Source organism: Mesoplodon densirostris, chromosome 2 (assembly GCF_025265405.1).
Source record: "Mesoplodon densirostris isolate mMesDen1 chromosome 2, mMesDen1 primary haplotype, whole genome shotgun sequence".
Lineage (NCBI taxonomy): Eukaryota > Metazoa > Chordata > Mammalia > Artiodactyla > Ziphiidae > Mesoplodon > Mesoplodon densirostris.
Genome location: NC_082662.1, coordinates 103,710,115 through 103,736,212, shown reverse-complemented (window position 1 = coordinate 103,736,212; position 26,098 = coordinate 103,710,115). Strand labels below are relative to the sequence as shown.

The following is a 26,098-nucleotide window of genomic DNA, read 5'->3' as shown; positions in this document are numbered from 1 at the left end:
CTTGTGCAGGGAATACAAAATTAGTCTTGAACATTTTGTTATGACAGAAAGCAAGAAAGCTGTCACAGATTATTAGGGTCAAATCAAAGGGACCTGCCAACCAATTCGAAGAGGCTCCCACTGGCCAAAGTTGGGACAATTTAAGTGTCAAAAAGGATCAAAACTGTACTGGATTAAGACATACCAAATATGCTTAAATCTATGAGTTCGCAATATTACTTAAAAGATTTTTTTAAATCCTCATTGGTTACTTCATAATAATATCCTAGCAACAACTTATAAAGATTAATTGATAGGTATAGCCCACTTCCTCTCCAAATCTTGAAGAGTATAGGGCTTAATTCCCTAAGAGAATGATTACTTTCAAACAACAATAAAAAATAGAGCACACTCACAAACACAACAAACACTGTCTTTCATCTATTTATTATTGGTTAGCCTAGTATGTGTTAGACACAGGTAGAGAATAAAAATATCATATTTATAGTTATATTATATTTATTTAAATACATATCCTGGGTATGTATTTAAATAAATACAAGGTGGAAAAGTCTATAAGAGACTAATATAAAAATTGAGGAAAAGAGTGATTACGTTTATCCATCAAGACAATAAGGAGAGACTTCCTCAAGGAAGTGACACCAAGGCTCAGCTTCATGTGGTTAAGACTTGAACTTGGAGAAATGAGAGATCAAGAGTATTCTAGCTATAATTAGTTATTGTTGCATAGACAATAATTTTCTCTGACAAATCAGAATGCTATATTTTACCATTTTTATGCATAAATATGGCTCCAATTAATAATTTTCATTACACAACAGGAAAAAAATTACCTTATGTTTTTCCATAAGTGCTACCATTTCAGCTATTTTATGTTGACATCGTATATCAATTTCTTTCTGTAATTTTACTGCTTCATCAGCTATTACTTTTGCTTTCTCAACCTATCAAATAAATTTAAAGCTTTTTAAAATTAATGCACAAGATACAAATTTAACTTAAATGTTAAATTTAAGTTAAAATGCAGAAATCAAACACCAGGAAATTAGGAAAGCCAAGTAGAAAATACATTATTGTTTTGGTTTATTTTAGTTAGGGTCTTCTACTAAGTGAGATGACAGTATAACACTGTAAAGATCATTTAATCTTTTCAAAATGACTATATACCACCCAATACTCAAATACTTAGAATAACAATGATATTTTTAGCTTCTATTAAAAAAACTAATTAATTATCCCTAGTATAAATTTATTAAATCTTCTAAAGAATCATAATGTTAAAAGTAAGAATTATTACTTTTCTCTTAAAATGCAAACATACAAATATAGGGTTTTAGTATAACAACTTCTCAAACATATTTAGTTTTTCCTACCTCTCCCAAAAGATTTTCTTCTAATAGCTTTTTGTCCTCAATTTCTTTCTGATAACTGTCAGTCATTTCTTTAAATTTTTGTTTGGCACCTTCTAGTTCTAACTCTAATTTATTGACCTTTGAATAAAGAAAACAGCATGAACATTAATAAATTCTGTGGATTACTTGAAAATATTCTGTATTCATTTTGTGGTTTTGTGACTCTTAAAAGATGATTTATTCATAGATATTATAGTTGGATCATTTTACTTACAGTTTTCATATGGTGAGATGTGCTTTATTTTTCACAATATCTATCTTTTTCCCTAAAATACATATTTAGTCTTGACAAGTAATATTTTAAAAGTAGCCATATTTTTATTTTTAATGAATTTTTCAACAATATTTATTTAGTCTCAGTTTGCTGTTTTATTACAATAAGTAACTATTCCATTTGGACAGAACACACATGCAAGTCAAAGAAAAAGCATTTTAAAAAAAAGGTTTACTGAGGTATAACATATGCAAAAAAACTACACATATTTAATGTATACAGTGTGATGATATTAGACAAATGCATACACCCATGAAATCATCACCAAAATCAAGGTAACAGACATATCCATCACCTTCAAAAGTTTCCTTCTGTCCCGTTTTTTCTTGTCATAAGAACACTTACATGAGACTACTCTCTTAACAAATATTTTTTTTAAATTTTGTGCATATTTATTCCTTCTAATAGATAGTGTTCAGGTTCTTTTTAACTGATGCCTATTTCTTCCTATCCTCCTAACCCTGATACATTTTTTAAATGTTTTTTATTGTGGTAAAAGTCACATGATATAAAACATACTATTTTAACCATATTTAACTGTACGGTTCAATGGCACTAAGTACATTCATATTGTTGTGCAACTCTCACCATCATTCATCTCCCGAATATTTCACCTTCCTACACTGAAACTCTGTCCCCTTTAAACATTAACTCCCCATTCTCCCTCCCCACCCTCTCTACCCACCAGCTCCTGGCATCTACCAATGTACTTTCTGACTCTATGAATTTGACTATTCTAGGTACCTCGTATAAGTGGAATCAAACAGTACTTGTCTGCACGTAATGCATACTGGAATGTATTTTTAAGGCTAACTTAATATATGCCCTGCAAACAGATTGTATCTTCTTTTTCCCCCCCCATGCTATACAGTAGGTACTCACCAGCCAACTACTTCATACATAGTAGTGTACATACATCAGTCCCAACCTCCCAATCCATCCCACCCCTCTCTTAGCGTCCATACATTTGTTCTCTACAACTGTGTCTCTATTTCTGGTTTGCAAATAGGTTCATCTGCACCATTTTTCTAAATTCCACATACATGCGTTAATATACAACATTTGTTTTTCTCTTTCTAACTTACTTCACCCTGTATGACAGTTTCTAGGTCCATCCACGTCTCTGCAAATGGCACAACTTCATTCCTTTTTATGGCTGAGTAATATTCCATTGTACCACATCTTCTTTATCCATTCCTCTGTTGATGGACACTTAGGTTGCTTCCATGACATGGCTATTGTAAATAGTGCTGCAATGTACACTGGGGTGCATGCATCTTTTGGAATTATGGTTTTCACTGGTATATGCCCAGTACTGGGATTTCTGGGTCATATGGTAGTTGTAATTTTAGTTTTTTAAGGAACCTCCATACTGTTCTCCATAGTGGCTGTATCAATTTACATTCCAACCAACGGTGTAAAAGGGTTCCCTTTTCTCCACACCCTCTTCAGCATTTATTGTTTGTAGATTTTTTGATGATGGACATTCTGACTAGTGTGAGGTGATACCTCATGGTGGTTTTGATTTGCATTTCTCTCCAATAATTAGTGATGTTGAGCAGCTTTTCATGTGCCTCTTGGCCATCTGTATGTCTTCTTTGGAGAAAAGCCTATTTAGGTCTTCTGCCCACTCTTGATTGGGTTGTTTGTCTGGATATTAAGCTGCATGAGCTATTTGTATATTTTGGAGATTAATCCCTTGTCAGTTGCTTCATTTGCAAATATTTTCTCCCATTCTGAGGGTTGTCTTTTGGTCTTGTTTATGGTTTCCTTTGCTGTGCAAAAGCTTTTAAGTTTAACTAGGTCCCATTTGTTTATTTTTGTTTTAATTTTCATTATTCTAGAAGGTGCATCCAAAAAGATCTTGCTGTGATTTATGTCAAAGAGTGTTCTGCCTATGTTTTCCTCTAAGAGTTTGATAGTGTCTGGCCTTACATTTAGGTCTTTAATCCCTTTTGAGTTTAATTTTGTGTATGGTGTTAGGGAGTGTTCTAATTTCATTGTTTTACATGTAGCTGTCCAGTTTTCCCAGCACCACTTATTGAAGAGACTGTCTTTTCTCCATTGTATATTCTTGCCTCCTTTTTCATAGATTAGTTGACCACAGGTGTGTGGGTTTATCTCTGGGCTTTCTATCCTGTTCCATTTATCTATATTACTGTGTTTGTGCCAGTACCATACTGTCTTGGTTACTGTAGTTTTGTAGTATAGTCTGAAGTCGGGCAGTCTGATTCCTCCAGCTCCGGTTTTCTTTCTCAAGATTGTTTTGGCTATTCGGGGTCCTTTGTTTCCATACAAATTACAAAAAAAATTGTGCTATTTCTGTGAAAAATGCCATTGGTAATTTGATAGGGATTGCATTGAATCTGTAGACTGCTTTAAGTAAACAATACAGAATTGTTGACTACAGGCACTATGTAGTACAGCAGATCTCTAGAACTACTTTACCTTGCATAACTGAAACCTAAGCAAATTGAAGAACTCCCTATTTCCCCCTCCCACTGAGTCCCTGGTATTTACTTTTCTAATTTCTGCTTTTATGTGTTTGACTATTTTAGGTATCATGCAGTATTTGTTCTTCAGTGACTGGCTTTTGTTGCTGAATTGTAAGTATTCTTTACATATTCTGGATATTAGATCATTACCAAATAATGATTTGCAAATATTTTTTCCAATTCTTTGGCTTGTCTTTTCACTCCCTTGATAGTGCCCTTTCATCCTTTGATAGTGTCCCCTTGAACATTATTAATAGAGTGAAAAGATTCATTGCAATCTCTACCTAAATTCCAACTGCGTTTTGTCAGAACAAATTGATCCTAAAGTTTACAAGGAATTCCCAGGGACCCTGGATAGCCAAAACAATCTTGAAAAAGAACAATGTTGGAGGACACATAATCCCCAATTTTAAAACTCACTACAAAGATACAATAATCAAAACAGCATGGTACTGACATAAGGTAAACATATGGATCAATGGAATAGAATAGGAAGTTCAGAAATAAAGCCATACAACTATGGTCAACTTAGAATGACAAGACAATTCAATGGAGAAAGAATAGCTTCTAACAAGAATGATAAAATAATTCAATGGAGAAAGAACAGTTTCTAACAAATGTTGTTAAGACAAATAATAAGCACATGGAAAAGAATGAAGTTGGACTCTTACCTCATATCACATTACAAAAATAACTCAAAATAGATTAAAGATCTAAATGTAATAGCTAAAACCAAAAACTCTTAGAAGAAAATAGGAGTTAAAATTCATGACAATAGATTTGGCAATGTATCCTTAGATATGATACTAAAAACACAAGCAACTAAAGAAAAACAGTTAAAATGGATTCCATTAAAAAGCATACTCAGTATTAGTGACGCCTACCAGTGCAGGGGACGTGGGTTCGATCTCTGGTCAGAGAACTAAGATCTCACATGCCTCAGGGTGACTAAGCCTGTGCACTGCAACTATTGAGCACACAGGCCACAACTGGAGAGCCCACATAGTGCAACTTCAGAGCCCACGTGCTCTAGAGCCTGCGCACCTCAACAATAGATCCCGTGTGCTGCAGCTGAGACCTGATACAGCCAAAAATAAAATAAATAAATAATAAAATAAATATTAAAAAAAGAGGACCTTTAATTAGCACCCACTCTCCAGAATCACTTATGGCATTAGGACTGAATTAGAATTGAGGAGGGGGTAGAGGACAGTGACAGGAATTGGGGAAGGGAGGCATGAGTAATTTAATAATGAAACAGACTGTATTCTGTACCCATGAAAGAACCACTAACTTTATTTTTCTTAATATTTATTTATTTATTTATTTGGCTGTGCCGGGTCTTAGTTGCAGCATGTGGGATCTTCATTGTTGCATGCGAGATCTTTTAGTTGAGGTGTGAGGAACCTTTAGTTGTGGCACATGGGTCCTTTAGTTGCAGCATGCAGGATCTTTAGTTGTAGCATGCGAACTCTTAGTTGTGGCATGTGGGATCTAGTTTCCTGACTAGGAATCAAACCTGGCCCCCCTACATTGGGAGCACAGAGTTTTAGCCACTGGACCATCAGGGAAGTCCCACAATCACCAACTTTAAAACACAGAATATTATCAATGTTGATAAAGTCTTCTGAATGCCTCTGTTCATTAGTTTCCCCTTCTGCCCCCTCAAGTGTAACAAAGATTCTTAATTTAATATTCATGAGTCCCTTCCCCCTTTTTATAGCTTTACTGCATAATGATATATCAGTATTTCAGAGTTTTTTGTTTCAGACTCTATATAAATGTTTCCTTAGTATGTATATTTTTCTGTCTTGCATTTTCACTCAGCAGTAGGTTTTACATATTTATGTGTGTATAGTTCCTTCATTTTCTCTGCAGAGTAATGTTCCATTGTATGAATATACCATGGTTTATTTATGTACTCAACTGTTCACAGACAATGAATTGTATTCAACTTGGAGATAATACATACGATAATGGTGTGACTGTTCTCAAAAACACTGTCTCCTGGTACAAATGTATAAATTTCTCTATATCCAGACCTGAAATTGCAGGTTGCATGTTCAACTTTACAAGATAACAACACTGTTTTCCAACGTACATGTACCAATTTAAACTCCCAGCAACAGTGTGTGAATATGTATATCACTTTGGAGAGAACCAGCATTTTCACATAAATAGTATATTGTTAAAATTACATTTTCTAATAGCTTGTTGCAGATGTTTAAGACTAGTATTTTTTTCTGTGTAATGATTATATATCTATCAACCTTACTAAATGACTCAATACTTTATTAACTCATCTGGAGATTCTTATAGATTTTCTACAAATGCAACTCCAATCTAAAACCATCTGACTCTGAAGTTTGTTTGTTGAAAGATTTTAAACTGCTGATCCAATCTCCTTAATCAGACTATTCAGGTTAATTATTTGTTTTGAGACTGTTTTGGTTAATCTACTTCACTTTATATTTTTTATATCTTTCAAATATATTGGCATAATAATGTTCATAATAAAGGTATTAACTTCAGACCTTCATTAAAAAAACACATTATAATTTCTAGATTAATAGAATTGTGGTTAGAGGACATATTCTGTATGATTTCAAGCCTTTGAATTCTGTGGCCCTATACATGATCGTTTTTGTTAACTACCTGAATGTTCTTGAAAAATATGTTTCCTTCACTTTTTGATCTAAAAATGTCCTTATTTCTCCAACATAAAAGAGAGATATGTTGTGGATGTAATTCAAGGTTGATCTTTTCTCTGTACTTGAGAATATTGTCTCACTGATTTCTAACTTCCACTGTTGCTTGCTGAGATGTCCACGGTAAATCTCTTGTCATTCTTTCATTGGTGATCTCTCATTTCTCTCTAGCTACTTTTAAGACCTATGTGTGTCTAACGTTCTATAGTTTTACTATACTAAGTCTAGTTCTGGATTTATTCTAATTTTTCCTTCTAGGTATCCATCAGTCTTCCTATATCTATGAATTAGTGTATTTCATCAATTCTAAACATTCTTAGTATTTGTTGCCTCTCCCCAATTCACTCTATTCTTTCCTTCCTCCTGGGCAATACAAAACCCTTATAGAAACAAATTCATTAAAATATGTGACAATAATAAGAGTATGATAGCATATAAGTTAGACATGAGAGAGAAAGGAGATTATGTATTCTGAAGCTAAAATGTACCAGTAAAAAGGACAAAAATTATGAACTCCAGCTGTATGTTGTTCATAAGAGACTCATCTAAAACAAAGATATAGAAAGCACAGTAGTAAATATGTTGTTAAAAATACCATGCTTAACACAACATTGTAAATCAACTATACTCCAATAAAAACTTTAAATAAATAAATAACCCCCTGCAAACACTAAACACTAAGAAGAAAACTGGTATAGTTATAACAATAAAAAAGAAGAATTATTCTCTAAGGCAACAAAATACTATTACATAGATAAAGTGAGTGTCTTTAAAGTGGAAAAAAAGTTCTATTATGTATAGAATATAAAGAATATATATAGAATATAGATTAAGTATACATATAAAGTTCCACATTGTATAAAAAATTACATATATTATAGTATGTACCTAATAACATGGTATTAAAAGAAAAATTGACAGAACTGCAAGGAAGAATAGAAATCCACAATCATCAAGTGAGATTTTTTAACACATCAATCGCATTCAAGTAATAAAACACAAAGAAAATAGAAGTAAAGATATAGAATCAATAAATATGCAGAAGTTTAAAGAATATGAAATCTTGACCAAATGGAACACTTCACCCAACAACTGTAGAATACACATTATTTTCAGGTATATGGGTGTGTTTATAAAAAGTAACCCTATATTGGGCCATCAAGCAAATGTCAATAAATTCCAAAGTACTGAAGTCATACCAGAGTGTGTTCTCTAATGACAATGTGCTTATGATAGAAATCAATTCCAAAAGCATAACATGCCATTAAGCTCAGAAACTGAGAAATATAGGAAGGTATTGAATGAAACAATACTAATTTAATATATATTTAAACCTATGAGACACAACTACAACAAACTTAGAAGGAAATACATTGCCTTAAAATGTGTTCACTGGAAAGAATGAAAATTAATTATCAAAGAATTAATATCAAATTGGAAAAAGAACATAATGAAAAAACAATAAAAGGAGGAGAAAATAATAAAGAACATAAATTAATGAAACAAAAACAAGCACCCTACAGAGAAGATCAAAAATCCAAAGTTGTGTTTTTTTAAAACTTCCAAAATTGATAAATGCCTGGTAAGACTGATCAAGAATAACAAAAGGCATAAATAACCAACATCAGGATTGAAAAGAGGACAATACTATAGATTGTACAATTTTCAAAATATAGAAAATGTAGTTTAACAGGGCAAAATCCCCCCAAAATATTATTTACTAAAATTGAAAGAAATAGTAGGATACAAAATGAACATACAGATTTATCTGTTGCATGTCTAAACACTAACAATGAACAGGCAGAAAGAAAAATTTTTTTAAATCCCATTTAAAATTGCAAAAAAAAGAATAAAATAACTAAGAATAATCTAAATAAAGAGGTAAAGACCTGTACTCAGAAAACTATAAGACACAGATGAAAGAAATTGAAGGCGCCACAAAAAAAATACGGGAAAATATACTAAGCTCAGGGATTGGAAGAATTAATACTGTTAAAATGACCATACTACTACCTAAGGCAATCTACAGATTCAGTGCAATCCCTATAAAAATACCAATGGCATTTTTCACCAAACTACAACAAATAATTTTAAAATTTGTATGGAAACATGAAAGATCCCAGATAGCTAAAATAATCTTGAGAAAGAACAGCAAAGCAGGAGGTATCACACTCCCTGACTTCAACACCGTACTACAAAGCGACAGTAATCAAAGGAGCTGGCACAAAAACAGACACATAGATCAATGGAACAGAATAGAGAGTCCAGAAATAAACCTATGCTTATATGGTCAATTAATCTACAACAAAAGAAGAACACACAATGAGGAAAAGACAGCCTCTTCATAAATTGTGTCGAGAAAACTGGACAGCTACATGCAAAAGAATCAAATTGGACTACTTTCTCACACCATATACAAAAATAAAGAAAATAGATTAAAGACTTAAATGCAAGACGTGAAACCATAAACCTCCTAGGAGAAAACATAGGCTGTATGCTCTTTGACATTGATCTTATCAATATTTTTTTTTGGATATGTCTTCTCAGGCAAGGGTAACAAAAGCAAAAATTAAACAAATGGGAATCAAAATAAAAACTTTTGCATAGAGAAGGAAACTATGAACAAAATGAAAAAGCACTCTACTGAATGGGAAAAAATATTTCTAACACTATATCTGATAAGAGATTAACATCCAAAATATATAAAGAACTCATACAACTCAACATCAAAAAAAACAAGCAACTCAATTAAAAAAAGGGCAGAAGACCTGAATAGACATTTTTCCAAAACAGACATGCAGAAGGCCAACAGGCAGATGAAAAGATGCTTCACATTACTAATCATCAGGGAAATGCAAATCAGAACCACAATGAGGTGGGGAGGAGTCGAGATGGCAGAGTAGGAGGACATGGAGTTCACCTCTCCCAACAAATACATCCACAAATGGAACAATTCTCACAGAGCACCTGCTAAACACTAGCAGAGGACCTTGGATACCTAAAAGGACAAGAAAGATTCCTGCATAACTCAGTAGGATGAAAGAAAGAAAAAAAAGAGGAAGTGGGATGGGACCAGTGCCCCTGGTGGGGAGCTGAAGAAGAGGAGAGGTTCCTGCACCCAGGGAAGCCCCCTCAGCAGTGGGGAGATAAGCTGAGACAGAAGGGGAACTTCAGGGGCTCGAAGGAGAGTACAGCAATTAGTCTGTGGCAGGCAGGACAGAGTGAGACATATATAGATGGTCCATGCCACAGCCCTGCACGCCCCAGCCTGAGACATGTGTCTGCCACTGCAGGTGGGGGCTGGGTGCTGGAACATGGGGTTTGGAGAGCAGACCCAGGGAGAGGTCTGCTGTTGGCTGCGAGGAGACAGCCTGAAGGGACGGGAGTGAGGAGCTCCGCAACTGGGAACACTCGTGGAAAAAGCCTGGGGCACCATAGGAGCGAAGCATCATTGTTGAGTGGCACATGAAGGGTGGGGCTGTCATTGCAGCCTCTTTCCCCACGTGCCGGCCCTTGCCTCAGTGGGCATTAGGAGGAGCTCCCTCCTGAGCAGACTTGCATGCCCTGGTCACCACCTCAGCTCCCCCCAACCTGTCTGGGTGGGCTCACATACCCAAATCGCTGCCCCAGCCCCCTCTCACCAGGGCAGGCTCATGTACTCTGGGGCAACCTCAGGAGCAGACACCGGTGGGTGACCCACATGCAGATGTAGAGCTGAAACCAAAGCTGAGCCCCAGGCGTTGTGTGACTAAGGAAGAAGAGCTGAAATCTCTCCTTGAGGCTGTGCAAACCACAGATTTACACCCCTGATGCCAGCTTTGTAAATTCAGCACCTGTGGAACATTTGAACGGACAATGAGTGCTCCCAAAGATGAGACAGGTCTAGATTTAGCAAGTGGAGGGTTTGTGGGCACATACACTCAGGAGTTAGGTAAGGCCAGAGTCTGAGCAGCCTCCATAGCTCCAACAGTGGGTACAGGTACATGATTACTGCAGTCCTTGGACCTGACTTCAGTAGGTCTGTGGTGGTGGCCTGGTGAAAACAACGCCTAAGAGACACCAGGGCCAATCAATTGCTGGCATACCCACAGTTAAGGTGGGCCACGAGCACTGCCAACAAAAATGTACTTTGTAAGCCCACACAATGGGTAAAACGTGACACAACAGAGCACACTCATAGGTGAAGAGTTTCAGAGGAGTAATATTTAGCGGCGTCTCTCCCAGTGGGAATGCTCCAATCCTGCCTACCTAGCACTGCAGATCAGAAATACAGCTCCAAAACAGATCTGGGGGACTCTACTCCAAGAACTGGGGAGCAAACCCTGCCCCTGACAGGGCTGTGACAATCACAGAGCAAAGAGGAGGCCTCACTCAATATCCAGTGCAGGCTCTGGTCACCACAACTTCCTATCAAGGGGATAACGGCCAGCATACACTAGGAAACAGGTGGCAGACATCCGTACTAAAAACAGCCCTCAAACCAAAAAATATTAAACACACAGAGACTACAGAAGGACGTTCCCACATAAAAATAGCCCTCCAACACAGTGTGAGGTTCTGGCATCGGGAGAAAGAACCACCAGAGCATTTGGCTTTGAAGGCCAGTGGGGCTTGAGTGCGGGAGCCCAACAGAGCTGAGGGATACAGAGACTCCATTCTTAGAGAACGCACACAGGGTCTCATATGCACGGGGACCCAGCACAAAGCAGTATCTCCAAAGGAACCTGGGCTACACCTACCTAGGGGTCTTGGGAGGTCTCCTAGGGAGGCACGGGTCGGCTGTAGCTCACTATGGAAGCAAGGACACTGGTTGCAGAGGCCTTAGGGAATACTGATCCACATAAGCACTCCTGGAGGTTCCAATTTCAGCACCAAGACCCAGCCCCACAAACGGCATTCAGGCTCCAGCGCTGGAACATCTCAGGCCAAACAACCAGCAGGATAGGAATACAACCCCACCCATCAGTAGACAGGCTGCCTAAAGGAGTACTGAGCTCACAGCCACCTCAAAACATAACCCTTGACACAGTCCTGCCCACCAGACAGACAAGACCCAGCTCCACCCACCAGAAGGCAGGCACCAGTCCCTCCCACCAGGAAGCCTCCACAAGGCCCCAGACCAAACTCTTCCACCAAGGGGCAGACACCAGAAGCAAGAGGAACTATGATCCCGCAGCCTACGGAAAGGAGACCACAAACACAGAAAGTTAGACAAAATGAGATGACAGAGAAATATGTTTCAGATGAAGGAAAAAGATAAAAACCCACAAGAACAACTAAATGAAGAGGACATAGGCAACCTACCCAAAAAAGAATTCAGAGTAACAATACTAAAGATGATCCAAAATCTCAGAAAAAGAATGGAGGCACAGACCAAGAAGATACAAGAAATGTTTAATGCTTCCCTAGTGGCACAGTGGTTGAGTCTGCCTGCCGATGCAGGGGACACGGATGCATGCCCCGGTCCGGGAAGATCCCACATGCCGCACAGCGGCTAGGCCCATGAGCCATGGCCGTTGAACCTGTGCGTCTGGAGCCTGTGCTCTGCAACGGGAGAGGCCACAACAGTGAGAGGCCCGCGTACCGCCAAAAAAAAAAAAAAAGAAAAAAAAAGAAATGTTTAACAAAGAGCTACAAGATTTAAAGAACAGAGATGAACAATACAACAAATGAAATGAAAAATACACTAGAAGGAATCAATAGCAGAATAACTGAGGCAGAAGAATGAACAAGTGAGCTTGAATACAGAATGGTGGAAATCACTGCCACAGAACAGAATAAAGAAAAAAGAGTTAAAAGAAATGAGGACAGTCTCAGAGACCTCTGGGACAACATTAAATGTACCAAATTTGCATTATACAGGTCCCAGAAGGAGAAGAGAAGAGAAAGGGCCTGAGAAAATATTTGAAGAAATTATAGTCAAAAATTTCCCTAATATGAGAAAGGAAACACTCACTCAAGGCCAGGAAGCACAGAGAGTCCCATATAGGATAAACCCAAGGAGGAACATGCCAAAACACATATTAATCAGACTGAAAAAAATTAAATACCAAGAAAAAATTATTAAAAGCAACAAGGAAAAAGTGACAAATAATATACAAGGGAAAACCCATAAGGCTATCAGTTGATTTTTCAGCAGCAACTCTGTAGGCCAGAAGGGAGTGGCAGAATATATTTAAAGTAATGAAAGGGAAAGACCTACAACCAAGAATACTTTACCCAGCAAGGCTCTCATTCAGATTCCAGGAAGAAATCAAAAGCTTTAAAGATAAGCAAAAGCTAAGAGAATTTAGCACTACCAAACCAGCCTTACAAAAAATGCTAAAAGAACTTCTCTAGGTGGGGGGAAATAAAGAGGCCACAACTAGAAACAAGAAAATCACAAATGGGAAAACTCACTGGTAAAGGCAAACATACAGTAAAAGTAAAAATTCATCTACATACAAATATATCAAAACCAGCAACCGTGAGGAGAGTACAAAAGCAGGAAATGGGAAATGCATTTGAAATTAAGATACCAGCAACTTAAACCAACCTTGTACATATAAAGATAGCTATATCAAAACCTCATGGGAACTGCAAACAAAAAACAATAGAATCACACCCAAAGAAGAAAAAGCAACCCAAACACAACACTAAAAGATAGTCATCAAATCACAAGAGAAGAGAACAAAAGAGGAAGGGAAGAAAAATCACCTACAAAAACAAATCCAAAACAATTAAGAAAATGGCAATAAGAACATACATACCGACAATTACCTTAATTGTAAATAGATTAAATGCTCCAACCAAAAGAGGCAGACTGGCTGCAAGAATAAAAAAAAGACCCATATATATGCTAGAAGAGACCCACTTCAGATCTACGGACACATACAGACTGACAGCAAGGAGATGGAAAAAGGTATTCCATAAAAATGGAAATCAAAAGAAATCTGGAGTAGCAGCACTCATATCAGACAAAATAGACTCTAAAATAATGACTATTACAAGAGAAAAAGAAGGACACTACATAATAACCAAGGGATAAATCCAACAAGATACAACAATTGTAAATATTTATGCACCCAACATAGGAGCACCTCAATACATAAGGCAAATGCTAACAGCCATAAAAGGGGAAATCGACAGTAACACAATGATAGTAGGGGACTTTAACACCCCACTTTCACCAATGGACAGATCATCCAAAATGAAAATGAATAAGGTAACACAAGCTTTAAATGATACATTAAACAAGATGGATTTAATTGATATTTATACGACATTCCACCTAAAAACAACAGAATACACTGTCTTCTCAAGTGCTCATGGAACAATTCTGCAGTATAGATCATATCTTGGGTCACAAATCAAGCCCTGGAAATTTTAAGAAAATTGAAATCATATCAAGTATCTTTTCCAACCACAAGGCTATGAGACTAGATATCAATTACAGGAAAAAAATCTGTAAAAAATACAAACATATGGAGGATAAACAATACAGTACTAAATAACCAAGAGATCACTGAAGAAATCAAAGAGGAAATCAAAAAATACCTGGAAACAAATGACAATGAAAACACTATGACCCAAAACCTATGGGATGCAGCAAAAGCAGTTCTAAGAGGGAAGTTTATAGCAATACAATCCTACCTCAAGAAACAAGAAACATCTCAAATAAAACCTAACCTTACACCTAAAGCAATTAGAGAAAGAAGAAAAAAAAAAACCCAAAGTTAGCAGAAGGAAAGAAATCATAAAGATCAGATCAGAAATAAATGAAAAAGAAATGAAGCAAATAGATAAGATCAATAAAACTAAAAGCTGGTTCTTTGAGAAGATAAACAAAATTGAGAAACCATTAGCCAGACTCACCAAGAAAAAAAGGGAGAAGACTCAAATCAACAGAATTAGAAATGAAAAAGAAGTAACAACTGACACTGAAAAAATACGAAGGATCACGAGAGATTACTACAAGCAATTATATGGCAATAAAATGGACAACCTGTAAGAAACGGACAATTTCTTAGAAAAGCACAACCTTCTGAGACTGAACCAGGAAGAAGTAAAAAATATAAACAGATCAATCACAAGCACTGAAATGGAGATTGTGATTAAAAATCTTCCAAAAAACAGAAGCCCAGGACCAGATGGTTTCACAGGCGAATTCTACCAAACATTTATAGAAGAGCTAAAACCTACCCTTCTCAAACTCTTCCAAAATACAGCAGAGGGAGGAACACTCCCAAACTCATTCTACAAGGCCACCATAACCCTGATACCAAAACCAGACAAAGATGTCACAAAGAAAGAAAACTACAGGCCAAATTCACTGATGAACATAGATGTCAAAATCCTCAACAAAATACTAGTAAACAGAATCCAACAATACTTAAAATGACCATACACCATGATCAACTAGAGTTTATCCCAAGAATGCAAAGATTCATCAATATATGCAAATCAATGTGATACACCACATTAACAAACTGAAGGATAAAAACTATATGATAATCTCAATAGATGCAGAAAAAGCTTTTGACAAAATTCAGCACCAATTTATGATAAAAGCTCTCCAGAAAGTAGGCATAGAGGAACCCTACATCAACATAATAAAGGTCATATATGACAAACCCACAGCCAACATGGTCCTCAATGGTGAAAACCTGAAACCGTTTCCTCTAATATCAGGAAGAAGACAAGGTTGCCCACTCTTGCCACTATTATTCAACATAGTTTTGGAAGTTTCAGCCACAGCAATCAGATAAGAAAAACAAATAAAAGGAATACAAATTGGAAAAGAAGAAGTGAAACTGTCACTGTTTGCAGATGACATGATACTATACATAGAGAATCCTAAAGATGCTACCTGAATACTACTAGAGGTAATCAATGAATTTGGTAGAGTAGCAGGATACAAAATTACTGCACAGAAATCTCTTGCATTCCTTTACACTAGTGATGAAAAGTCTGAAAGAGAAATCAAGGAAACACTGCCATTTACCATTGCAACAAAAAGAATAAAATACCTAGGCATAAACCTACCTAAGGAGGCAAAATACCTGTATGCAGAAAACTAAAAGACACTGATGAAAGAAATTCAAGATGATACCAACAGACGGAGAGATATACTACGTTCCCAGATTGGAAGAATCAACATTGTGAAAATGACTATACTACCCAAAGCAATTTACACATTCAATGCAATCCCTATCAAACTACCAATGGCATTTTTCACAGAACTAGAACAAAAAATTGCACAATTTGTATGGAAACACAAAAGACCCCGAATAGCCAAACAATCTTGAGAAAGAAAAATGGTGCTGGAGGAATTAGGCTCCCGGATTTCAGACTATACTACAAAGCTAAGTAATAAAGACAATACGGTACTGGCACAAAAACAGAAATACAGATCAATGGAACAGGAGAGAAAGCCCAGAGATAAACCCATGTACATATGGTCAACTTATATTTGATAAAGGAGGCAAGAGTACACAATGGAGCTCCCACCAAAAGACACAGACTGGCTGAATGGATACAAAAACAAGACCCATATATATGCTGTCTACAAGAGACCCACTTCAGACCTAGAGATACATACAGACTGAAAGTAAGGGGATGGAAAAAGACATTCCATGCAAATGGAAACCAAAAGAAAGCTGGAGTAGCAATTCTCATATCAGACAAAATAGACTTTAAAATAAAGACTACTAGAAGAGACAAAGAAGGACACTACATAATGATCAAGGGATCAATCCAAGAAGAAGATATAACAATTGTAAATATTTATGCACCAAACATAGGAGCACCTCAATACATAACGGAAATATTAACAGCCATAAAAGGAGAAATCGACAGTAACACAATCATAGTAGGGGACTTTAACACCCCACTTTCACCAATGGACAGATCATCCAAAATGAAAATAAATAAGGAAACACAAGCTTTAAATGATACATTAAACAAGATGGACTTAATTGATATTTATAGGACATTCCATCCAAAAACAACAGAATACACATTTTTCTCAAGTGCTCATGGAACATTCTCCAGGATAGATCATATCTTGGGTCACAAATCAAGCCTTGGTAAATTTAAGAAAATTGAAATTGTATCAAGTATCTTTTCCGACCACAATGCTATGAGACTAGATATCAATTACAGGAAAAGAGCTGTAAAACATACAAACACATGGAGGCTAAACAATACACTACTCAATAACGAAGTGATCACTGAAGAAATCAAAGAGGAAATTAAAAAATACCTAGAAACAAATGACAATGGAGACACGACGACCCAAAACCTATGGGATGCAGCAAAAGCAGTTTTAAGAGGGAAGTTTATGGCAATACAATCCCACCTTAAGAAACAGGAAATATCTCGAATAAACAACCTAACCCTGCACCTAAAGCAATTAGAGAAAGAAGAACAAAAACATCCCAAAGTTAGCAGAAGGAAAGAAATCATAAAAATCAGATCAGAAATAAATGAAAAAGAAATGAAGGAAATGATAGCAAAGATCAATAAAACTAAAAGCTGGTTCTTTGAGAAGATAAACAAAATTGATAAACCATTAGCCAGACTCATCAAGAAAAAAAGGGAGAAGACTCAAATCAATAGAATTAGAAATGAAAAAGGAGAAGTAACAACTGACACTGCAGAAATACAAAAGATCATGAGAGATTACTATAAGCAACTCTATGCCAATAAAATGGACAACCTGGAAGAAATGGACAAATTCTTAGAAATGCACAACCTGCCAAGACTGAATCAGGAAGAAATAGAAAATATGAACAGACCAATCACAAGCACTGAAATTGAAACTGTGATTAAAAATCTTCCAACAAACAAAAGCCCAGGACCAGATGGCTTCACAGGCGAATTCTATCAAGCATTTAGAGAAGAGCTAACACCTATCCTTCTGAAACTCTTCCAAAATATAGCAGAGGGAGGAACACTCCCAAACTCATTCTACGAGGCCACCATCACCTTGATACCAAAACCAGACAAGGATGTCACAAAGAAAGAAAACTACAGGCCAATATCACTGATGAACATAGATGCAAAAATCCTCAACAAAATACTAGCAAACAGAATCCAACAGCACATTAAAAGGATCATACACCATGATCAAGTGGGGTTTATTCCAGGAATGCAAGGATTCTTCAATATACGCAAATCAATCAATGTGATACACCATATTAACAAGTTGAAGGAGAAAAACCATATGATCATCTCAATAGATGCAGAGAAAGCTTTTGACAAAATTCAACACCCATTTATGATAAAAACCCTGCAGAAAGTAGGCATAGAGGGAACTTTCCTCAACATAATAAAGGCCATATATGACAAACCCACAGCCAGCATCGTCCTCAATGGTGAAAAACTGAAACCATTTCCACTAAGATCAGGAACAAGACAAGGTTGCCCACTCTCACCACTCTTATTCAACATAGTTTTGGAAGTTTTAGCCACAGCAATCAGAGAAGAAAAGGAAATAAAAGGAATCCAAATGGGAAAAGAAGAAGTAAAGCTGTCACTGTTTGCAGATGACATGATACTATACATAGAGAATCCTAAAGATGCTACCAGAAAACTACTAGAGCTAATCAATGAATTTGGTAAAGTTGCAGGATACAAAATTAATGCACAGAAATCCCTGGCATTCCTATATACTAATGATGAAAAATCTGAAAGTGAAATCAAGGAAACACTCCCATTTACCATTGCAACAAAAAGAATAAAATATCTAGGAATAAACCTACCTAAGGAGACAAAAGACCTGTATGCAGAAAATTATAAGACACTGATGAAAGAAATTAAAGATGATACAAATAGATGGAGAGATGTACCATGTTCTTGGATTGGAAGAATCAACATTGTGAAAATGACTCTACTACCCAAAGCAATCTACAGATTCAATGCAATCCCTATCAAACTACCAATGGCATTTTTCACAGAACTAGAACAAAAAATTTCACAATTTGTATGGAAACACAAAAGACCCCGAATAGCCAAAGCAATCTTGAGAACGAAAAATGGAGCTGGAGGAATCAGGCTCCCTGACTTCAGACTATACTACAAAGCTACAGTAATCAAGACAGTATGGTACTGGCACAAAAACAGAAAGATAGATCAATGGAACAGGATAGAAAGCCCAGAGATAAACCCACGGACATATGGTCACCTTATCTTTGATAAAGGAGGCAGGAATGTACAGTGGAGAAAGGACAGTCTCTTCAATAAGTGGTGCTGGGAAAACTGGACAGGGACATGTAAAAGTATGAGATTAGATCACTCCCTAACACCATACACAAAAATAAGCTCAAAATGGATTAAAGACCTAAATGTAAGGCCAGACACTATCAAACTCCTAGAGGAAAACATAGGCAGAACACTCTATGACATAAATCACAGCAAGATCCTTTTTGACCCACCTCCTAGAGAAATGGAAATAAAGACAAAAATAAACACATGGGACCTAATGAAACTTCAAAGCTTTTGCACAGCAAAGGAAACCATAAACAAGACCAAAAGACAACCCTCAGAATGGGAGAAAATATTTGCAAATGAAGCAACTGACAAAGGATTAATCTCCAAAATTTATAAGCAGCTCATGCAGCTCAATAGCAAAAAAACAAACAACCCAATCCAAAAATGGGCAGAAGACCTAAATAGACATTTTTCCACAGAAGATATACAGACAGCCAACAAACACATGAAAGGATGCTCAACATCTTTACTCATTAGAGAAATGCAAATCAAAACTACAATGAGATATCATCTCACACCAGTCAGAATGGCCATCATCAAAAAATCTAGAAACAATAAATGCTGGAGAGGGTGTGGAAAAAAGGGAACACTCTTGCACTGCTGGTGGGAATGTGAATTGGTACAGCCACTATGGAGAACAGTATGGAGGTTCCTTAAAAAACTACAAATAGAACTACCATATGACCCAGCAATCCCACTACTGGGCATATACCCTGAGAAAAACATAATTCAAAAAGAGACATGTACCAAAATGTTCATAGCAGCCCTATTTACAATAGCCCGGAGATGGAAACAACCTAAGTGTCCATCATCGGATGAATGGATAAAGAAGATGTGGCACATATATACAATGGAATATTACTCAGCCATAAAAAGAAATGAAATTGAGCTATTTGTAATGAGGTGGATGGACCTAGAGTCTGTCATACAGAGTGAAGTAAGTCAGAAAGAGAAAGACAAATACTGTATGCTGACACATATATATGGAATTTAAGAAAAAAATGTCATCAAGAACATAGGGGTAAGACAGGAATAAAGACACAGACCTACTAGAGCATGGACTTGAGGATATGGGGAGGGGGAAGGGTAAGCTGTGACAAAGTGAAAGAGCGGCATGGACATATATACACTACCAAATGTAAGGTAGATAGCTAGTGGGAAGCAGCCGCATAGCACAGGGAGATCAGCTCGGTTCTTTGTGACCGCCTGGAGGGGTGGGATAGGGAGGGTGGGAGGGAGACGCAAAAGGGAGGGGATATGGGAACATATGTATATGTATAACTGATTAAATTTGTAAAATGAAAGAAAAAATAAATAAATAAAATAGAATTTGATAAGAAAAAAAAAATAGCTTCTGGTTGGCTCAAATTTTTTTTTTTTTTTTTTTTTTAAAAAAAAAAAAAAAAGAAAATCCTTACTTGATCGTGATATAGTATGTTCAGGATCACAAGAATGGTTCAACATCAGGAAATATAACATTATTGTAATCAATTTTAATAAATAGATAAAAAATAGCATCACCTGCACATAAAATAGTTATATTTTCTTTAATGCAGCACTTCTTATTGATTTATAGGAGTTCTTTATATACTCTGGATAGTAATTCTTCTGATATTTATATTGCCACTATTTTTCTTTTTGATAATGTGGTATAGTTTGAATGTTGTTTCAAGACTGTAAATCTTTTATTTTCCAGGTTTATAAAAAAAAAAAAAAAAAAAAAAAAAAAGAGTACACAATGGAGAAAAGACAGCCTCTTCAATAAGTGGTGCTGGGAAAACTGGACAGCTACATGTGAAAGAATGAAATTAGAACCCTTCCTAACACCATACACAAAATTAAACTCAAAATGGATTAAAGACCTAAATGTAAGGGCAGACAATATAAAACTCTTAGAGGAAAACATAGGCAGAATACTCTATGACATAAATCACAGCAAGATCCATTTTGACCCACCTCCTAGAGAAATGGAAATATGAACAAATGGGACCTAATGAAACTTAAAAGCATTTGCACAGCAAAGGAAACCATAAATATAGACGAAAAGACAACCCTCAGAATGGGAGAAAAGATTTGCAAATGAAGCAACTGACAAAGGATTAATCTCAAAAATATACAAGCACCTCATGCAGCTCAATATAAAAAAAGCAAACAACCCAATCCAAAAATGGGCAGAAGACCTAAATAGACATTTCACCAAAGGAGATATACAGATGGCCAAAAAACACATGAAAAGATGGTCAACATCACTAATCATTAGAGAAATGTAAATCAAAACTACAATGAGGTATCACCTCACACCAGTCAGAATGGCCATCATCAAAAAATCTACAAACAATAAGTGCTGGAGAGGGTGTGAAGAAAAAGGAACCCTCTTGCACTGTTGGTAGGAATGTAAATTGATACAGCCACTATGGAGAACAGTATGGAGGTTCCTTAAAAAACTAAAAATAGAACTACCATACAACCCAGCAATCCCACTACTGGGCGTATACCCTGAGAAAACCATAATTCAAAAAGAGTCATGTACCAAAATGTTCATTGCAGCTCTATTTACAATAGCCAGGATATGGAAGCAACCAAAGTGTCCATCAACAGATGAATGGATAAAGAAGATGTGGCACATATATACAGTGGAATATTACTCAGCCATAACAAGAAATGAAATTGAGTTATTTGTAGTGAGGTGGATGGACCCAGAGTCTGTCATACAGAGTGAAGCAAATCAGAAAGAGAAAAACAAATACCGTATGCTAACACATAGATATGGAATCTAAAAAACAAAATGGTTCTGATGAACTAGGGGCAGGACAGGAATAAGGACACAGACGTAGAGAATGGACTTGACAACACGGGGAGGGGAATGGGTAAGCTGGGACAAAGTGAGAGAGTAGCATTGACACATGTACACTACCAAATGTAGAACAGATAGCTAGTGTGAAGCAGCTGCATGGCAGAGGAAGATTAGTTCGGTGCTTTGCAACCACCTAGACGGGTGGGATAACAGGGAGACACATGAGTGAGAGGTTATGGGGATATACGTATGCATATAGCTGACTCACTTTGTTATACAGCAGAAACTAACACAACACTGTAAAGCAATTATACTTCAATAAAGATGTTAAAAAAATAAAAAAAATAAAGACTGTTACAAGGGATAAGGAAGAACACTACATAACGATCAAGGGAACAATCCCAGAAGATATAACAATTGTAAAAATATATGCACCCAACATAGGAGCACCTCAATATATAAGGCAAATGCTAACAACCATAAAAGGGGAAATCGACAGTAACACAATAAAAGTGGGGGACTTTAACACCCCACCTATACCAATGGACAGATCATCCAGACAGAAAATCAATAAGGAACCACAGGCCTTAAATGACACATTAGACCATTCAGACTCAACTGATATTTATAAAACATTCTATCCAAAAGCATCAGAATACACTTTCTTTTCAAATGCACACAAAATGTTCTCTAGGATAGATCACATCTTGGACCACAAATCAAGCCTTGGTGAATTTAAGACAATGGAAATCATATCAAGCATCTTCTCCAATCACAATGCTCTGAAATTAGAAATAAATTACAGGAGGGGCTTCCCTGGTGGTGCAGTGGTTAAGAATCCACCTGCCAGTGCAGGGGACATGGGTTTGAGCCCTGGTCTGGGAAGATCCCACATGCCGCGGAGCAACTAAGCCTGTGCACCACAACTACTGAAGCCTGCACTCTAGAGCCCACGTACCACAACTACTGAGCCCACACACCTAGAGCCTGTGCTCCACAACAAAGAGAAGCCACCACAATGAGAAGCCCACGCACCGCAACAGAGTAGCCCACGCTCACCAAACCTAAAAGAAAGCCTGTGAGCAGCAATGAGAAGCCAAAGCAGCCAAAAATAAAATAAGTAAATAAATAAATAAATAAATTTATTAAATATAAAAATAAAAGAAAGAAATTACAGGAAAAAACTGTAAAAAACACAAACACGAGGAGGCTAAACAATATGTTACTAAACAACCAATGGATCACTGAAGAAATCAAAGAGGAAATCAAAAAATACCTAGAGAAAAATGACAATGAAACATGACAATCTAAAATCTACAGGACACAGGAAAGGCAGTCCTAAGAGGAAAGTTTACAGCAATACAATATTACCTTAGGAAACAAGAAAAATATCAAATAAACAACTTAACCTTACACTTAAAGCAACTAGAGAAAGAAAAACAAACAAAGCCCAAAGTTAGTAGAAGGAAAAAAATCATAAAGATCAGAACAGAAATAAATGAAATAGAGACAAAGAAAACAAGATCAATGAAACTAAAAGCTGGTTCCTTGAAAAGATAAATAAAATTGATAAACCTTTAGCCAGACTCATCAAGAAAAAAAGGGAAAGGGCTCAAATCAATAAAATTAGGACATTACTACAAGCAACTACACACCAATAAGATGGACAACCTAGAAGAAATGGACAAATTCTTAGAAGGGTACAATCTCCCAAGACTGAACCACGAAGAAATAGAAAACATGAACAGACCAATCACAAGTACTGAAATTGAAACTGTGATTTTAAAATTTCCAACAAACAAAAGTCCAGAACCAGATGGCTTCACAGGCAAATTGTATCAAACATTTAGAGAAGAGTTAATACCTATCCTTCTGAAACTCTTCAAAAAAATTGCAGAGAAAGAAACACTCCTAAGCTCATTTTATGAGGCCACCATCACCCTGATATGAAAACCAGACAAAGACACCACAAGAAAAGAAAATTACACACGGATGAACAGAGACACAAAAATCCTCAACAAAATACTAGCAAACCGATTCCAACAAACAATACGTTAAAAGTATCATACACCATGATCAAGTGGGATTTATCCCAGGGATGCAGGATTTTTCAATATATGCAAATCAGTGGGACACACCACATTAACAAACAAGAATAAAAACCATATGATCATCTCAGTAGATGCAGGAAAAGCTTTTGACAAAATTCAACACCCATTTATGATAAAAGCTCTCCAGAAAGTTGGCATAGAGGGAACCTACCTCAACATAATAAAGGCCATATATGACAAACCCACAGAAACCCTTATTCTCAATGGTGAAAAACTGAAAGCAGTGTATATATGTCCATGCCACTCTCTCACTTTGTCACAGCTTACCCTTCCCCCTCCCCATATCCTCAAGTCCATTCTCTAGTAGGTCATAGCTGATGGGAAGTAGCCGCATAGCACAGGGAGATCAGCTCGGTGCTTTGTGACCACCTAGAGGGGTGGGATAGGGAGGGTGGGAGGGAGGGAGACACAAGAGGGAAGAGATATGGGAACGTATGTATATGTATAGCTGATTCACTTTGTTATAAAGCAGAAACTAACACACCATTGTAAAGCAATTATAGTCCAATAAAGATGTAAAAAAAAAAACTGAAAGCATTTCCTCTAAGATCAGGAACAAGACAAGGATGTCCACTCTTGCCACTTTTATCCAACATAGTTTTGGAAATCCTAGCCATGGAAAACAGAGAAGAAAAAGAAATAAAGGGAATCCATATTGCAAAGGAAAAAGTAAAACTGTCACTGTTTGCAGATGCCATGATACCATACACAGAAAATCCTAAAGATGCTTCCAGAAAACTACTATAGCTCATCAATGAATTTGGAAAAGTTGCAGGATACTAAATTAATACACAGAAATGTTGCATTCCTATACAAATAAATTAATACACAGAAATGTTGCATTCCTATACACTAACAACAAAAGATCAGAAAAAGAAATTGAGGAAACAATCCCATTTACCATCGCATCAAAAAGAATACAATACCTAGGAATAAACCTACCTAAGGAGGCAAAAGACCTGTACTCTGAAAGCTATAAGATGCTGATGAAAGAAATCAAAGATAACACAAACAGATGGAGAAATATACCACGTGCTTGGATTGGAAGAATCAATGTTGTCAAAATGACTATACTACCCAAGTCAATCTACAGACTCAGTGCAACCCCAGCAAATTACCAATGGCCTTTTTTACAGAAATAGAACCAAAAAAAATTTTTTTTTGTATGGAAACATAAAAGATCCCAAATAGTCAAAGCAATCTTGAGAAAGAAAAATGGAGCTGGAGGAATCAGACGCCCTGACTTCAGACAATACAAAGCTACAATAATCAAAACAGTATAATATTGGCACAAAAACAAAAATATAGCTCAATGCAACAGGATAGAAACTCCAGAGATAAACTCACGCACCTATGGTGAACTGATCTATGACAAAGGAGGCAAGAATATACAATGAAGAAAAGACAGCCTCTTCAATAACCAGTGCTGGGAAAACTGGACAGCTTTATGAGAAAGAATGAAATTAGAACACTCCCTAACACCATACACAAAAATATACTAAAAATGGATTAAAGACCTAAATGTAAGGCCGGATACTATAAAACTCTTAGAGGAAAACATAGGCAGAACACTCTCTGACATAATTGTAGCAATATCTTTTTGGATCCACCTCCTAGAGTAACTAAAATAAAAATAAACAAATGGGACCTAACTAAACTTAAAAGCTTTGAACAGCAAAGGAAGCCATAAACAAAATGGAAAGACAACCCACAGAACAGGAAAAATATTTGCAAGCAAAATGACTGACAAGGGATTAATCTCCAAAATATACAAACAGCTCACACAGCCCAATATTAAAAAAACAAACAATCCAATCAAAAACTGGGCAGAAGATCTAAATAGACATTTCTCCAAAGAAGATATAAAGATGGCCAAAAGCACATGAAAAGATGGTCAACATCACTTATTACTAGAGAAATGCAAATAAAAACTACCATGAGGTATCACCTCACACCTGTCAGAATGGCCATCCTCAAAAAAATCTACAAACAACAAACAAATGCTGAAGAGGTTGTGGAGAAAAGGGAACCCTCCTACACTGTTGGTTGGAA

At 36.5% G+C, this 26,098-nt stretch overlaps 1 protein-coding gene across 2 annotated transcripts in view; it reads right to left on the bottom strand.

The window, feature by feature from the left end:
- SYCP1 (synaptonemal complex protein 1) overlaps positions 1–26,098 on the bottom strand; it is a 183,178-nt gene that overhangs the window by 37,808 nt on the left and 119,272 nt on the right. For both annotated transcript variants that reach the window (XM_060086663.1, XM_060086670.1), the window contains exons 23-24: positions 1,374–1,490; positions 834–944 (exon numbers count right to left, since the gene is read on the bottom strand). In XM_060086663.1, the coding sequence (XP_059942646.1) occupies positions 834–944; positions 1,374–1,490 (228 nt within the window). The remainder of the gene's footprint in view (positions 1–833; positions 945–1,373; positions 1,491–26,098) is intronic.